The sequence below is a fragment of the Euleptes europaea genome, chromosome 3, assembly GCF_029931775.1.
Source record: "Euleptes europaea isolate rEulEur1 chromosome 3, rEulEur1.hap1, whole genome shotgun sequence".
Lineage (NCBI taxonomy): Eukaryota > Metazoa > Chordata > Lepidosauria > Squamata > Sphaerodactylidae > Euleptes > Euleptes europaea.
In genome coordinates, this window is record NC_079314.1 from 28,217,416 (window position 1) to 28,235,561 (window position 18,146).

The 18,146-nt window shown below is 45.2% G+C and overlaps 1 protein-coding gene across 1 annotated transcript in view; it reads right to left on the reverse strand.

Moving 5' to 3' along the window:
• Positions 1 to 18,146, reverse strand: part of DLGAP3 (DLG associated protein 3) — a 63,508-nt gene that overhangs the window by 1,198 nt on the left and 44,164 nt on the right. The window contains exons 7-9 of the mRNA XM_056847160.1: positions 16,500 to 16,924; positions 14,303 to 14,394; positions 8,847 to 8,990 (exon numbers count right to left, since the gene is read on the reverse strand). Coding sequence (XP_056703138.1) covers positions 8,847 to 8,990; positions 14,303 to 14,394; positions 16,500 to 16,924 — 661 coding nt within the window. The remainder of the gene's footprint in view (positions 1 to 8,846; positions 8,991 to 14,302; positions 14,395 to 16,499; positions 16,925 to 18,146) is intronic.

The window sequence follows — 18,146 nt, forward strand, 5'->3', positions numbered from 1 at the left end:
GCTGAGTATTGTCCTGCAAAAGTATTGTCCTGTAAGTATCAAGATAATGTGCTAATGAGGGTATGGTATGTTAATATGGAACCATTGTATCCTGAAGTGATCTGTTAATGTGTGTAATCCAAAACTAATCTGTATGGCTATTGTTGAATGTTGTCTTTGTCTGGAGGTGTTTCAGGGCAGGAAGCCAAGCCTTATTCATTCTTAAACTCTCCTCTTTTCTGTTAAAGTTGTGCTGATGTTTGTGAATTTCAATGGCTTCTCTGTGCAATCTGACAAAATAGTTGGTAGAATTGTCCAGTCTTTCAGTGTCTTGGAATAAGACCCTGTGTCCTGTTTGTGTCAGTCCATGTTCAGCCACTGCTGATTTCTCAGGTTGGCCAAGTCTGCAGTATCTTTCATGTTCTTTTATCCTTGTTTGTATGCTGCGTTTTGTGGTCCCGATGTAAACTTCTCCACAGCTGCAAGGTATACGATATACTCCTGCAGAGGTGAGGGGGTCTCTTTTGTCTTTTGCTGATCGTAGCATTTGTTGTATTTTCTTGGTGGGTTTAAACACTGTTTGTAGGTTATGTTTTTTCAAAAGTTTCTCCATCCTATCAGTGACTCCTTTAATAAATGGCAAGAATACCTTTCCTATGGGAGACTGTTTTTCTTGAGTTTTCTGATTTTTGTTTGGTTCAATGGCCCTTCTGATTTCATTCTTGGAGTAGCCGTTTGCTAGCAGTGCGTGATTTAGATGGTTAGTTTCTTCCTTGAGAAACTGTGGTTCACAGATCCGTCTTGCACGGTCCATTAATGTTTTGATTATTCCTCTTTTCTGTCGGGGGTGGTGGTTGGAGTTTTTGTGTAAGTAGCGATCTGTGTGAGTTGGTTTCCGGTAGACCTTGTGACCTAACTGAAGGTTTGATTTACGGATGACAAGGGTATCAAGAAATGGGAGTTTACCCTCAATTTCCTTTTCCATGGTAAACTGAATGTTTGGATGGATATTATTAAGATGGTTTAGAAAGTCCATTAATTTTTCTTCACCATGGCTCCAAATGGTAAATGTATCATCTACGAACCTGAACCAGACTGTAGGTTTGTAAGGTGCTGATTCTAATGCTGTCTTTTCAAAATATTCCATGTAAAAGTTTGCTATTACTGGACTGAGTGGACTTCCCATAGCTACTCCATCAATCTGTTCATAAAATTCTTGATCCCATAGGAAATAACTTGTTGTCAAACAATGGTGAAATAAGGCTGTTATATCTTCTGGAAAAATCTGGTTAATCAATGAGATTGTGTCTTTAACTGGAACCTTGGTAAAGAGGGATACAACATCAAAACTGATTAATATATCCTTTGGATTGAGTCTTAACGGACTGATTTTGTTGATGAAGTGAGTTGAATCTTTGATGTAAGAAGTGGTTTTTCCAATGTGGTCCTGTAGGAGGGTGGTCAAATATTTAGCTAATTCGTATGTTGGGGAACCAATGGCACTCACGATGGGTCGGAGTGGAACGGAATCCTTATGAATTTTAGGTAGTCCATATAATCGTGGTGGTTGTGCTTCAGTCTTGCATAGTTTTCTGTGTGTGTCGGGATGAAGAGTGGAATTCTTGATCAGAATGCTAGTTTTCCTGGTAATTTTGCAAGTTGGATCTCGTTTTAGTTTTTTGTATGTGGCAGGGTCCAGAAGTTCCTCAATCTTCTTTTTGTATTCTTCTGTTTTCATGATCACTGTGGCATTGCCTTTGTCAGCTGGTAGAATAATGATTTCTGGATCTGCATTGAGGGTCTTGATGGCGTTTCTCTCCTTGCGTGTTATATTGCTGGTAGGGGGCTTTGCTTTTCGTAGAATTCTTGCTGTCTCTCCTCTTATAAGAGGAGAGACAGCAAGAATTCTACGAAAAGCAAAGCCCCCTACCAGCAATATAACACGCAAGGAGAGAAACGCCATCAAGACCCTCAATGCAGATCCAGAAATCATTATTCTACCAGCTGACAAAGGCAATGCCACAGTGATCATGAAAACAGAAGAATACAAAAAGAAGATTGAGGAACTTCTGGACCCTGCCACATACAAAAAACTAAAACGAGATCCAACTTGCAAAATTACCAGGAAAACTAGCATTCTGATCAAGAATTCCACTCTTCATCCCGACACACACAGAAAACTATGCAAGACTGAAGCACAACCACCACGATTATATGGACTACCTAAAATTCATAAGGATTCCGTTCCACTCCGACCCATCGTGAGTGCCATTGGTTCCCCAACATACGAATTAGCTAAATATTTGACCACCCTCCTACAGGACCACATTGGAAAAACCACTTCTTACATCAAAGATTCAACTCACTTCATCAACAAAATCAGTCCGTTAAGACTCAATCCAAAGGATATATTAATCAGTTTTGATGTTGTATCCCTCTTTACCAAGGTTCCAGTTAAAGACACAATCTCATTGATTAACCAGATTTTTCCAGAAGATATAACAGCCTTATTTCACCATTGTTTGACAACAAGTTATTTCCTATGGGATCAAGAATTTTATGAACAGATTGATGGAGTAGCTATGGGAAGTCCACTCAGTCCAGTAATAGCAAACTTTTACATGGAATATTTTGAAAAGACAGCATTAGAATCAGCACCTTACAAACCTACAGTCTGGTTCAGGTTCGTAGATGATACATTTACCATTTGGAGCCATGGTGAAGAAAAATTAATGGACTTTCTAAACCATCTTAATAATATCCATCCAAACATTCAGTTTACCATGGAAAAGGAAATTGAGGGTAAACTCCCATTTCTTGATACCCTTGTCATCCGTAAATCAAACCTTCAGTTAGGTCACAAGGTCTACCGGAAACCAACTCACACAGATCGCTACTTACACAAAAACTCCAACCACCACCCCCGACAGAAAAGAGGAATAATCAAAACATTAATGGACCGTGCAAGACGGATCTGTGAACCACAGTTTCTCAAGGAAGAAACTAACCATCTAAATCACGCACTGCTAGCAAACGGCTACTCCAAGAATGAAATCAGAAGGGCCATTGAACCAAACAAAAATCAGAAAACTCAAGAAAAACAGTCTCCCATAGGAAAGGTATTCTTGCCATTTATTAAAGGAGTCACTGATAGGATGGAGAAACTTTTGAAAAAACATAACCTACAAACAGTGTTTAAACCCACCAAGAAAATACAACAAATGCTACGATCAGCAAAAGACAAAAGAGACCCCCTCACCTCTGCAGGAGTATATCGTATACCTTGCAGCTGTGGAGAAGTTTACATCGGGACCACAAAACGCAGCATACAAACAAGGATAAAAGAACATGAAAGATACTGCAGACTTGGCCAACCTGAGAAATCAGCAGTGGCTGAACATGGACTGACACAAACAGGACACAGGGTCTTATTCCAAGACACTGAAAGACTGGACAATTCTACCAACTATTTTGTCAGATTGCACAGAGAAGCCATTGAAATTCACAAACATCAGCACAACTTTAACAGAAAAGAGGAGAGTTTAAGAATGAATAAGGCTTGGCTTCCTGCCCTGAAACACCTCCAGACAAAGACAACATTCAACAATAGCCATACAGATTAGTTTTGGATTACACACATTAACAGATCACTTCAGGATACAATGGTTCCATATTAACATACCATACCCTCATTAGCACATTATCTTGATACTTACAGGACAATACTTTTGCAGGACAATACTCAGCTCAAACCCAACCCCTTTCTGACTATATATTACTCTTTCTACACCCTTGACACTGAGAGACACTGTCCTTCAGTGTTACTACTCTGAAGATGCCTGCCACAGTTGCTGGCGAAACGTCAGGAAAGAAAATTCCAAGACCACGGTTACACAGCCCGGATAACCTACAAGAACCAATGAACTCTGACCGTGAAAGCCTTCGACAATATTTTAGCCCCACCGTCGCTAAAATATAATTTCCAGCATTCCTGGGGGGATATAGAAAGACACTTCAAACAGCATAGGTTTCTGCCCAGTGAACATGCCCATGAACATGCTTTCATGTGCCTCCATGTCTCCATGCAAATCTGCAGGTATGACTGTCCATTCCCAAAATGAACAGGCTGGATCCTATGTTCTGATAGGGGAAAGTACTATCACTGATCTTTCTCATTTCCCCACCCTCTCTCCCTAGAACTCCCATCTGACCTTGGAAAAGGATTCCACAGGTTGTAGGGCCCATGGGGACTAAAAGCTACATGGATCTGGGGGGGGGGGCTGCAGTGGGGAAGGGGATGAAATTGCCTTTCCTGCCTTTTCCATCATTCCCCTTTCCTTGCACTGATGATCACAGGATCTATTCCAATACGTGGACCGATCCGTGCGCCAAAAGGTGTGACATCTGAAGAAGAGCATGAGTGTGAGTCTACATCTCTGTATGAATTTACAATTGCACATGAGTGTGGGCATTTCTTGGCATGAGTGTGCAGGTCTGAGTAGGAAAAGTTGCCCAGGAAAATCTGAGCAAAGGTGTGAAAGGTGTAACGGTCTGGGTGTGCGAATTCCATGCGTTCCAGCCTGCATGGGTATGCACATCCCATACTTGCCCACACTCCCCCACTCGGACATGCATGTGCATGCGGCATATATCTGTGAGTGTGAGCAAACTCAGGGCCCTTTCTGAGTTCTTAGTGAGATGCCAAACTGCTCCTTACCAAGAGGGGCCGTGGGCTCAGCAATAGAGCATCTGCTTTAAACGCAGAAGGCAAACAATTAATCAACCGGTACCCAACTTATGGTATGAAATTATATTCAGGACTCACGTGTTCACATATTTGTATATATGAAAATCAATTCAATAGTAACAAAGGTACATATTACATATGTACCCAGGGGAGGGGCCATGGCTCAGTGGTAGAGCATCTGCTTGGCATGCAGAAGGTCCCAGGTTCAATCCCCGGCATCTCCAGTTAAAAGGGACTAGGCAGGTAGCTGATGTGAAAGACCTCTGCCTGAGACCCTGGAGACCCTGGAGAGCCGCTGCCAGTCTGAGTAGATACTTAGTACTGACTTTGATGGACCAAGGGTCTGATTCAGTATGATGCTTATACAGTCTTACAAATTAACACCTTTTAATCCAGACTAAATACAAAATAAATGGAGGCTATATTGTTTTTTCTTTCTTTTATACTGCACTATTGAATTGTTACTACTGAGTTGATTTTCATATATACGAACACGAGAACACATTGTGAGTCTTGAATATAATTTCATACCATAGGTTGGGTAGCAGTCGATGAATTGTTTGCCTTGCGCATTTAGTACCTGACTCCCCCACCATTATTATTATTAAACGCAGAAGGGCCTGGGTTCAATCCCTGGCATCTCCAGTTTAAAAAGGGATCGGGTGAGTTGGTGAAATGAAAGACCTCTGCCTGTGACCTTGGAGAGCTGCTGCCAGTCTGAGTCGACAGTACTGACTGGGATGGACCGAGGGTCTCTAATTCAGTTCTGTACAAGGCAGCTTCCTGTGTTGAACTAATACACTGCTTGATGTAGCCACATCCTTAAGAGACAACAGAAGGTGAGACAACAGAAGGTGAGACAGCAAAGCCAGGTTTTAACATATAAGAAGTAAAGAAATTTACAGGGAGCTTCACTGTACTAGAAGGGCTTTTAGATATTTCTTACTGCCCATTATGTTATGACTGTATTATTAGGATGTGTGATAAGTTATAATTTTATACTGACCACTGAGGAAGGCCTTTCCAGGCCGAAATGCGTCTGGTCCTTTTGGGATCTCATATTGGTGAATGAAAGATTGAACATCGCAGTTGTACATGTTTGTATATACTGAATGTGTTAGTTTTTGTCTTTACTAGGAGTTTTATGCTTTTAATCTATATGTGCACCTTATTAAAATTTATATATTTGTAATTTTAGCATTTTTCAGCTCAACCTCTTTGGTTTGTAATCAGCATTTTGGTTGAGTTCCATCAGGATCCCCCCCACCTTTTTTGGGTGTTTTTTCAGCTTCCTGTGTTCACCATCTGCAGATTTGGTTTTCAGTGTTTTGCAAGCTCTTGAGAAACATCAGATTCGGGGTGTGAAACAGCTAATGAGGGGCAGAGGAAGCTGGGGTGCACAGAGCGAGCCAAGGATCCTCTGGAGAGGGTCTTTTTGTTTGGCAGAGGTAAAGTGATGCTAGTTGGGTCTTGATGCTCCCCCTGCCTAAAGAACGGGGCACGTCTAGCAAGCAGCCTGGATGACTACAGGCGCCAGCTGCAGTCCTGAATGTCAGTTTCACAGGGAGCATGCACAGCTGTGTGTGGGTGTGGGCCAGGATCTGCAGACGGAGAGAAAAGGAGCGTTAAAAAAAGAAAATTGAAACAGCTCCTCAGCCAAGATGGAAGCCACCCTCCCTCTCAATTCAGTGGGGAAAAAAAGGAAGCTTTGTTGCTCAGCTAGGAGTTCATGTTAAAAAAAAAACCCTCCGAAAAAAACAAAGAAGAAGAACAAAGATTCATTAAAAACACCCAATTATTTCTGCCTGGACTAGCAACATAGCTCTCGATCAGCAGAAAGAGGCAGGGAGAGGGAGACAGAGAGAAAAAAAAAGAGCTGTGATCTCTCTATCTGAATCCCTCGTCCCTCTTTTATGCGCGCCGAGCAGCGCTGTAGCCGGCTGGGCCAAGGAAGCAGGCCGCCTTGTGGCTGTGAAACCGTTGCTGCTTGTGATCTCCGGAGATGTCAACAGAGAGGTGGTGGCATGGGCAGCATTTGCTGGGGTCCCAACACTGGCAAAGAGGTCCCTGCCCAAACGGTGCATTGGTTTCATCTAAGCACAGTGGAATTCTCTGTTCACATTCCCTGCCTTTTTCATAGAATCTTAGAATCATAGAGTTGGAAGGGACCACCAGGGTCATCTAGTCCAACCCTAGAAAGTTACGCATAGCTAGAAAGTTACGCATATCAGCTTTGGGTTCCCTCTTGGGAGAAAGACGGGGCATAAATGAAGCAAATAAATATCTTGGAATCATAGAGTTGGAAGGGACCACCAGGGTCATCTAGTCCAACACCCTGCACAATGCAGGAAATTCACAACTACCTCCCCCCCCCACACCCCAGTGACCCCTACTCCATGCCCAGAAGATGGCCAAGTTGCCCTCCCTCTCATCATCTCAAGATTAAAGACACCCAAAATGACTTTCCCACAGGACTTGCTTCCCCCAAATTCTGGATCCAATATGGGACATATGAAGGCCCAGGGTCTGGATGGGAGGAGATGTCCGCCGGCGCCATCCTCAGCAGAGTTATACTCTTCTAAAATCCTCTGAAGTCAATGGGCTTAGAAGGGTCGAACTCTGCCTAGGATTGCCCTGAGAAGCAGTTATGGATACAGCCGTGAAAAGGACTTTGTGAGCATCTGCTATGCAGACTCCTTTGGTTGCATAATCAAGTCTCCTCAGGAGAAATTACTTATTCTGTGCACCGGTCAAATCTTGCTCAGCTTCCCTTTTCCTGCAATCCACCTTCAGGAATTTCATCTCATATCCTTTGTAGCTTCTCTTCATAAGGACTAGACACTTTCTCTCCCCCCCCCCCCATCAGTGACTATTGGACTTTGTAGATATAGGATCATGTTGGACAATTTGTTTTTGTATTGATGTTGCTTACTACTTGTAGCTTTCTTAATAAAACTTTTTTGCACTTTGTAACTATATTGTTGTGTCGCTCCGTGCTAATTTCCTAACCATTTAGTATCAGTACAGTGGTGTCTCCTTTTTCTATTAGCCTACAGGTACTAGCTGGAGATCTCCTGCTATTACAACTGATCTCCAGCTGATAGAGATCAGTTCCCCTGGAGAAAATGGCTGCTTTGGCAACTGGACTCTATGGCATTGAAGTCCCTCCTCTCCCTAAGCCCCACCCTCCTCAGACTCCACCCCCCAAATCTCCAGGTATTTCCCAACTTGGAGGGTAACAGGTAGGGTTGCCAGGTCCCTCTTAGAAACCGGAGGGAGATTTTAGGGGCGGAGCCTGCGGAGGGGGGTTTGGGGAGGGGGGGACTTCAATGATATAGAGTCCAGTTGCCAAAGCGGCCATTTTCTCCAGGTGAACTGATCTCTATCGGCTGGAGATCAGTTGTAATAGCAGGAGATCTCCAGCTAGTACCTGGAGGTTGGCAACCCTAGTAACAGGATTCATCGAAGTGTGATCTGACATGTCTTTCAACCTTAACCCTACATCTTTCCCATTTCTAAAGGAGAATAGGTAGGCAGCAGCAGACTGCTGGCGTGTGCAAGAGGTTGCTAATTTTATAATCAGCATTTGGTCTATGCCGTGATTCAAAGGGCATATAGGGAAAAAAGGGCACTCAACATACATAAAAAAGCAAAAGGAGAGCATGTTTCTAGTCCTCAAGGAAGATAGAGGGGTTTTGTGGTGGTGGTGGTGGGGGCTTCGGTGATGTATACGGCTCCTCGCTCCTCCGTCATAATAAATCATGCAATTTTGCTCAAGTGCAGAATTTTACAGATTCTTGGCCTCCGGTACACTCAGCCCTGCTTATACTATGGGCTGTGAGCACCCTGCCTCCCCATCCCCCACTTTGAGGTACTCTGTTGTCCCAAGGAAGATATACCCATCATGCCCTGGGCCTGGGATGCTGCTAGCTTGGTCCAAGGGCCCGGGGAAGGAGGGACGGTCCCCCTCTCATGCCACACTGATGGTTGGGAGAGAGCCAAGCACTTCCGGTAAATAGGAGCCCTACTCTTTGTGATGCCTCCAGGGCCTGCTTAGATTCTCCTGGCCAGAGAACCAGCTTTGCTTTCCATTCTGTGCTTACCACCTTTCCGCCATTACCTTGGGCTCGAGGGGTTTCCACCCGTTGGCTTTGAGCTGGTGAAGTTCCGCAAACTTCATGCTGACGTCCTCAATAGAGAGCTGCAGGAGATCCCAGAATCCAGCCAGGTCTTGGAAGGTGGGCATGGGGAACGCGTTGGGGTCCTGCCGAGAGGGAGAAGAAAAGGAACGGGGTCAGCTGCTGCTGTCCAAGATCCCCTTCCGTCAGGAGTGCGGATATTTGGATGGCCAAAATGATCATGACTGGGCTGAAGTCCAGACATAGAATCCTGCCTGTGATCAGGGATGGAAAGAAGCGAGTGTGGGAAATGGCTGAAGGGATACCTTCCATATTTGGCTTTGAATCCCCTGTGTGTAAAGTGCTGTCAAGTCCCAGCCGACTTACAGGGAACCCTTATGGGGTTTTCAAGGCAAGAGACTAACAGATGTGGTTGGTCAGTGCCTTCCTTGGCATAGCAACCCTGGACTTCCTTGGTGGTCTCCCATCCAAATACTAACCAGGGCAGACCTGCTTAGCTTCTGAAATCTGATGAGATCAGTCTATACCAGTGGTTCCCAAATTTTTCAGGCCACCGCCCCCTTGGTTCCACAAACTCAACCCCAGCGCCCCCTGAGCTGAGCTGGGGACTACAGGCAGGGGTGAGTTTAAACTTTGCCTTTTTTAAAATGCTGGGAAGCCTAACTAAACTGAGAATTAAATTGAGGTTTGCTGGGAGAGGGTTGTGATTGTTGTGCCAGGGGGGGTGATTAAGGTCGATTGCTGCCTGAAAGCTTGATTGTTCCCTTGTTAAGTGGGGTTGTTGTGATTGGAGCTTGTGTCTGAGGGGTGGGGGCTGTGTGCATTTAAATTCCAAGGCTCCTGCTCTTGCCCTGTGGCTCTTAGCCTGTGGATCGTGACTGGGGATCTGTAGATGAGTATAAAATCTTTTTATCTTAGCAGAGTAACTCTCTCCATCCGGTTGGAATACCGAGCAACTTGTATATCTATGTGAATTAGCAGCAGATAGCTGCAGGGCAGGGAACTTCGGCACTCAGTTCTTATTTGGTATAGGAAGAGTGCAAGAGAGTAAAGGGCAGGGTTACAACACCAAAGAATAATATAATAATAAATTAATTAATAAAATACCAGTTATGAAGGTAGAAAGCCAGCAGGGGTCCGGGGGCTATCCAGTGTGCTGCATGGAGTGTCACATGTATGATTATTTGCCTGCTGGACAGGTCATGGGTGTGCGCTCGGTGCAGGGAGCTCTTGGCTCTCAGGAAGCGAGTTCACTTCCTCGAGGTCAAGGTAGCTCAACTGGAGGAGCTGAGGCAGGCAGAGAGAGAGGTGACTAAGGACTCCGGGGATGAAATAGTCACATCTCAGTCCCAAGGTGATGGCAACCTGCCAGTCACGGATGATGGAGCCCTTGGGGAAGGAGGCCATCTCACTGAGGTAGGGGAATGTGGTACCTTAGAAGGGACCGCTTCCTTGGTGGATGAACAGATATCCTCTCGTACCGAGGATATGCCTCAGAGGGGAGGGGAGCTTCTTGTAGTGGGGGATTCAATCCTTAGAAATGTAGATAGCTGGGTTTCTGGTGGGTGCATGGACCGCATGGTGACTTGCCTGCCTGGTGCGAAGGTTGCGGACATTACCCGTCATATAGGTAGTCTGGTAGGTAGTGCTGGTGAGGAGCCAGTGGTTGTGGTGCATGTTGGCACCAACGACATGGGGAAATGTAGTCCGGAGGTCTTGGAATCCAAATTTAGGTTGCTAGGCAAGAGACTAAAAGCCAGGACCTCCAAGGTAGCTATCTCAGTAATGCTACCTGTTCCACGTGCAGGACCAGTTAGGCAGGGACAGTTGGTGAGTCTCAATGAGTGGATGAGACGGTGGTGCAGGGAAGAGGGCTTTAGATTTGTAAGGAACTGGGCAACATTTTGGGACAAGCCGGGCCTATACAAAAGGGATGGGCTCCACTTGAACCAGGATGGAACCAGACTGCTGGCGCGTAATATAAAAAAGGTGGCAGAGCAGTTTTTAAACTGAACCTGGGGGGAAAGCCGACAGGAGCTGAGAAGCATCCGGTTCGGGTAAACTCAGTGCACATGGACAAAGGGAAAATTGCTTCAGATTGCCCACATGGGAATTACTTGGACTTGAAAGGGAATGGGGAAAAAATGATGGATAGCCACTAGAGTGCATGGTTTTAAGGGAAAACATAGATATAGTGAGCATTACAGAAACCTGGTGGAGGGGAGAGAACCAGTGGGATACAGTCATCTCTGGTTACAAACTGTATAGAAATGACAGGGAAGGGCGTATTGGAGGGGGTGTTGCTATGTATATCAAGGAAGGCATAGTGTCTAATAAGCTAGAGACCATAAAAAGGGCAGACTTGTCCACAGAATCCTTATGGGTGATGATTTTGGGCCCCAAAGGAGATTAGTACTGGGGATGTTCTATCGGCCCCCTGACCAAATAGCTCAGGGTGATCTTGAGATGGAGAATGAAATTAGGGAAGCATGTAAAGGTAATGAAGTAGTAATAATGGGAGACTTCCCTCACATTGATTGGATAAATGTATGCTCCAGTCAAGCCAAAGAGATAAAAATTTTAGACATCCTAAATGACTGTGCCCTCGAACAGTTGGTCATAGACCCAACCAGAGGGGAGGCGATCCTGGATTTAATACTCTGTGGTGCTGCCAGTGATTTAGTGCGGGATGTGGATGTAGTTGAGCCAGTTGGCAATAGTGATCACAATGGCATCAAATTTAATTTATATGTAAGTGGGAAAGTGACTGGGAAATCTCACACAATTACCTTTGACTTTAAAAGGGGAACTTCTCTAAAATGAGAGAACTGGTAAAGAGGAAGTTGAAAGGAACAGTTAGGAGGGTTAAATCTCTTAAAAAGGCTTGGGGGTTACTCAAGTCCACATTACTAGAGGCTCAGCTAGCTTGTATACTGCAGGTCAGGAAAGGTAGTAATAAATCCAAGAGGTCACCACCATGGCTAACAGGTAAGGTGAAGGAAGCAATTAGAGAAAGTCTTCCTTCAGAGACTGGAAGGTTTGCCCAAACGAGGCGAACAGAAGCAAACACAAACTTGCACAAAGGAAATGCAAGCAAATAATTAGAGATGCAAAAAAAGATTTTGAGGGGCATATTGCTAAACACATCAAAACAAACAATAAGAAATTCTTTATTAGGAGTAGGAAACCAGCTAGGGAAGTGATTGGACCATTGGATGACAATGGGAGTAAAGGAACTCTAAGGGAGGATAAAGCGATTGCTGAAAAACTAAATGAATTCTTCTCATCTGTCTTCACTGTTGAAGATACAGGGCAGATTCCTTCTCCTGAACAGAGATTTTGGAGAGGGGAAAATGAGGAACTGAAGCAAATAGTGGTAACAAGGCAGGAAGTCCTAGAACATCTAGACAAACTGCAAACTAACAAGTCACAGGGACCAGATGGTATTCATCCTAGAGTTCTTCAAGAACTCAAATGGGAAATTGCTGAACTTCTAACAAAGATATGTAATATGTCCCTTCAATCAGCCTCTGTACCAGAGGACTGGAGAATGGCCAATGTGACACCCATTTATAAAAAAGGTCCCAGGAGGGACCCAGGAAATTACAGGCCAGTTAGCTTAATGTCTGTTCCGGGTAAATTAGTGGAAAGCATTATTAAAGATAGAATTGTCAAGCATATAGAAGGGCAAGGTCTGCTGGGCAAAACCCAACATGGCTTCTGTAAGGGTAGGTCCTGTCTCACTAACCTATTAGAGTTTTTTGAAAGTGTCAATAACATGTGGACAGGAATGAGCCTGTGGATATTGTGTATTTGGATTTCCAAAAAGCTTTTGACAAAGTCTCCCACCAAAGACTGCTAAGAAAACTTCATAGTCACGGGATAAGAGGACAAATCCTCTTATGGATTGAGAGCTGGCTGAAAAATAGGAAGCAGAGAGTAGGAATCAATGGTCAGTTCTCACAATGGCAGGATATGAGCAGTGGGGTGCCTCAGGGATCTGTGTTGGGACCGGTGCTTTTCAACCTGTTCATCAATGACCTGGAGTTGGGGTTAAACAGTGAAGTAGCCAAGTTTGCAGATGACATCAAATTATTTAGGGTGGTTAAAACAAAACCGGACTGTGAAGAGCTCCAGAAGGATCTCTGCATACTGGAAGAATGGGCATTAAAATGGCAAATGAGATTCAATGTAAGTGTAAAGTGATGCATATTGGGGCAAAAAATCCCAACTTCACATATACACTGATGGGATCTGTGCTGGCAGCGACAGACCAAGAAAGGGATCTTGGGGTGGTAGTGGATAGCTCAATAAAGATGTCAACCCAGTGTGCTATAATTAGACGATGAATAGAGAATAAAACTGCTGATATCATACTGCCCTTGTACAAATCTATGGTGAGACCACACTTGGAATACTGTGTACAGTTCTGGTCACCACACCTAAAAAAGGATATTACAGAGCTTGAGAAGGTGCAGAAAAGAGCAACCAAAATGATTAGGGAACTAGAGCTCCTATGGGGAGCGGTTAAGACGCTTAGGGCTGTTTAGCTTGGAAAGAAGGCGGCTGAGGGGAGACACGATAAAGGTCTATAAAATTATGCATGGTTTGGAGAGAGTGGACAGGGAGATGTTTTTCTCCCTCTCCCATAATACTAGAACACAGGGTCATCTGCTAAAGCTGGAGGGTGAGAGATTCAAAACAGATAAAAGGAAGTATTTTTTCACACAACGCATAGTTAAATTGTGGAACTCCCTGCCCCAGGATGTGGTGATGGCTGCCAGCTTGGAGGGCTTTAAGAGGGGAGTGGACATATTCATGGAGGAGAGGGGTATTCATGGCTGCTAGTTAGAATGGATACTAGTCATGATGCATACCTATTCTCTCCAAGATCAGAGGAGCATGCCTATTATATTAGCTGCTGTAGAACACAGGTAGGACGATGCTGCTGCAGTCGTCTTGTTTGTGAGCTTCCTGGAGGCGCCTGGCTGACCACTGTGTGAACAGACTGCTGGACTTGATGGGCCTTGGTCTGATCCAGCAGGGCCTTTCTTATGTTCTTATGTTCTACCCTATCCAACAACACAGTTGAAGGGGGCCTCCTCTAGCACCCCCTGCTGCCCCCTTGCCTCTTAGTGCCCCCCTAGGTAATCCCACCCCCCGAGGGGGTGGTACTGCCCACTTTGGGAACCACTGGTCTATACCATGCTGCCTTCCCTCCCCAAGAAGGACCTAACTATACATTATATTTTCCCCAGGGATGCGCCTGGATTGGCTCGAGAGACATGATCTGGGGTTCTCTGGTTTGCATGCGGAAGAAATGAGGCAGAAACCACAATCTACTTTGACAGCAGAGTGATTTGCTTTTTTTTTTTTTTTTAAACCCAACCTGGAAAGGCATTTAAAAAAATCTAGGCACACGACAAGATCCGCTCACCATGTTCTGCTGGCAGAGTCGGTAAAACTGCTGTACTTTCTGAGACATCAGGAGCTGGGCGCTTCCCACCGCGCTACGGATCTTCTCAAGGACTGTGAAGACAGGAAGAGAAATGACTCACAAACAACACCGAAGACCCCTGACACAAACTCCAGTGGCCCTCCATGCCTTAAACTCTTGCAAACTAAGGTTGTGGTCCTGTATGCACTTAGAATCATAGAATCATAGAGCTGGAAGGGACCACCAAGGTAATCTAGTCCAACCCCCTGCACAATGCAGGAAGCTCACAACTACCTTCCCCCTACACCTGCAGTGACCCCCACTTCATGTCCAGAAGATGGCCAAGATGCCCTCCCTCCCAACATCTGCCTAAGGTTATAGAATCAGCATTTCTGACAGGTGGCTATCCAACCTCTCCTTAAAAACCTCCAGGGAAGCTCACCATCTCCAGAGGAAGCCTGTTCCACTGAGGAACCGCTCTAACGGTTAGAAAATTCTTACATTATTTACATTAGAATAAGTCCCACTGAACTCAGTGGGGACATACGGACGAGTAAACATGCATAGGATCACTCTCAGCGCATTCCTGAGCGGAACGGCTGCACCGGTGATAGGGCTAAAACTTCCTAGTGGCAGGGAAAATCCATGCAACCCTTCATAGGGTCGCATGGGAGATATGCCTCCTAAAAGAGCTCAAGAATGCGCTGTCAGTGGAAAAAACAAACATTGAATAAGAAGAATTTTTCCCCATTTTTTTCATAACAGTACATGTGTGTCTTCTATTAAAGTTGACATACCAGTCTTCTTCCCTAGAAGATCTCTTCAGTTGTCACTCACGAAAGCTCATACCCTGCCAGAAATTTAGGTGCTACTGGACTCTTGCTCTTTTCTGCTGCTATTGACAGACTAACACAGCCACCCGTCGTGATCTATCCTCAGTTGCTTCTTAGTCCGAATAAAAAAAGGCAATATTAAAACTGCCTCCCCGTAAAGAGCAGTGAAGCCCACAGTGACAATTAGAAACAAAAAAAGAAGAAGCATCAAATGAGGTTAAAATATTAGGTTGGATTCTACAACTGCCTCCTGTTAAATCCTCCTTTCCTTTCCTCATGAAAGAAGATTCTCTCTCTTGGAGGAATTTGTCTTCCATCGGAGTAAGACTTGGTGGAAGGAAACTGTAGGATCTATCTTAGTGGAAGGGTGTCATTGGTAGGGTTGCCAACCTCCAGGCACTAGCTGGAGATCTCCTGCTATTACAACTGATCTCCAGCCGATAGAGATCAGATCACCTGGAGAAAAATGGCCACTTTGGGAATTGAACTCTACTGCACTGAAGTCCCTCCCTTCCCCAAACCCCGCCCTTCTCAGGCTCCACCCCAAAAACCTCCCACCGGCAGCAACGAGGGATCTGGCAACCCTAATCATAGGGTCCAACCCATTAACATTACCATTGTCCACGGCAGCTGGTTTCGGACAAAACTAGACATCACTTGAAAGAATGGCACTTTAGTTTCTACTGTATTATTTTAAACTACTTCAGGTGGTGGCAGCGTGTGTGAATTGAATGCTTGAATGCCCAATTCGGAAAAGAAATTTGTTGCACATTTTATATATAATTGTTAGCTGCTGTTGTGTTTAAAATCTTCAAAGCAACCCAAAGACCAAACTGATAACCCCTTGTCAATGATGCAAGGCAACCTCTTCACCCTGCCATGTTTCATTTGTATTTAGGGTTGCCTGGCACTGCCTGGCAACTGGCAGGAGGGTTGTGAGTGGGGAAATGGAAGAGGGGCCACAATCCCTTAGCTGAGGTGTTACGTTGCTTCTGGTAACAAACTAGAAGAAACATAGGGTGGCTCTAGGAATTCTTGGAAACTCTATAGTTTTACCATAGAGTTTCAGGTGATTCCTAGAGCAACCCTATGTGCCACATGTGACCCTGCTGTTCTTTAATTTTTCTTCCGCTGCTGCTGCAAGCGGCAGCGGGCAATGGGAACTGCGGAGAATTTATTTTATGCAGGGGAACTTTCTGCCCTCTGAGGTTGGACGATCCAGCAACCAATGCCTCATGCATACAGGAACAAGATGGCATCGCTTGGCTTCTAGTCCACCACATCCACTGAACAGTGTTGGCTGTGAGCAGGAAGATGGCAGCCCCAGAGGGACTCCTGACCCACAGGGCTCTGTTGAGACTTACTCTCTTCTGGCAGATCGTAATCTTCAGCCTCCAGTTCCATCTGCTGGCACCATCCCTCCATCTTCTCCACCTCTGCCTGCAAGAGCTTAATGAACCACTCGCCGTCCCGGTGGCAAGGCGACGCTCGGCCAGAATCGGGCAAGCTGCGCGAACCTCTGTCCATCCAAGAGTCCTGACGCGGCACTTCCACGGTGTCATACTGCATCTGGTAGTCTTCCCGGTAGGCCCACTGGCCCTGCGTGTGTACTGTCTTGTATACGGAGTACTGCCGGGTGGACTCTGGCTCGGAGGCATGCCGCTGGAAGGAGCGGCCAAACTGAAGGGCCTTATCCTCCGTGGCCACTGACAGCCCAGCCAGGCCCTCCAGTTCCAAGTCGGCCTGCACACCGGCTGTCACGCTGTTGGACCGTTTGAACCGAGCTCGCCTGGAACGGGGAAGAGAAGGGGGTTAGCGGCCTTCTGAGCAGTGTCTGGAAAAGGAGGAACGGCAAGGAGGGAGGGAGCCAAGAGAAATATCTCTCTTTGCCTTGGATGGAGAAAGAATCCAATGGAGGATCTCTCCCTTGGAGGGAGAGATCCCTCCTGTGTTGGAGGAAGACTTGGTGGAACAGGAATGGTAGGCTCTAGCTGTGTGGAACTCTGCCAAGTTCAACAGTGCTAGATGGCTCGTTCAACAAAAACGACGGGCGATTGGGGCAGGACTGGTAAAACAGAACACTTGTATAATATATAACGTTACAATTCACTGCCACAAGAGGTCCTGCTCTAAATACCATCAGAAGTTGACATCAGATTGGCATCTATCAGGAGCAGAGCCTTCTCAGTGGTTGCCCCGACATTAATGGAATTCCTTCCCTTTGGAGGCCATGGAGCTATGACACTTTGGAGAAGATAAGTGAAAACCTTCCTTTCCTGCCAGGCTGTCCTCATGCCACTTAATCTGGGGGCTTGTACATACATTATTAAACTTTTGTATAGTTCTTATTTGTTTGTTTATTTATAGGCTGCTCTTTCCTGGCCAAGCCAGGCTCAGAGGGGTTTACAACCTATTAAAGATAATCTAAAATCAGTCCAGCCATACATATTACAGTAAAACCTAGAAAAACCAAGACACCCATTTATATCACAGCAGCAATTAACAAAACATAGGACCAAAGCAGCAATAACACTAACTTACTATTTGTGGGGCGTTAGCAGAGGTGGAAGAGGAAGGGGAAGGAGAGAAGGGGAGATGGAAAACCGTCGCTGACCTCCATCATATGTCCGATTTGTTGATCTTTCTAAGTTTTAATGTCTCTACTTTCACCTGTCGGTTCTAAACTACATCAGGCATTTTAATATCAAAGGAGTCTAAAAGAATGTAGCCAAGGAGTACTTTATTTAATAAATGGCTAGCAGCACTGTGTATGCACGTGAAAAAATGGTAAGGTTCATTGAAAGGCCTCTTCTCAGCCATTCTTCTTCCCAGAAGATTAACAGGGCAAGGAGCTAGTCCTCAGCAGCCACTTTAAATCGCTAGTGATTTTCACTCACAGAGGATCTGCCGTTCCTATGTAACCTATGTAAGCTATTGTCTAGTTTATTGCAACTGGACCAAGGGAATTCTGCTCCTACATTCTGTTGTATTCCCAATGAATAGGGGTCCAT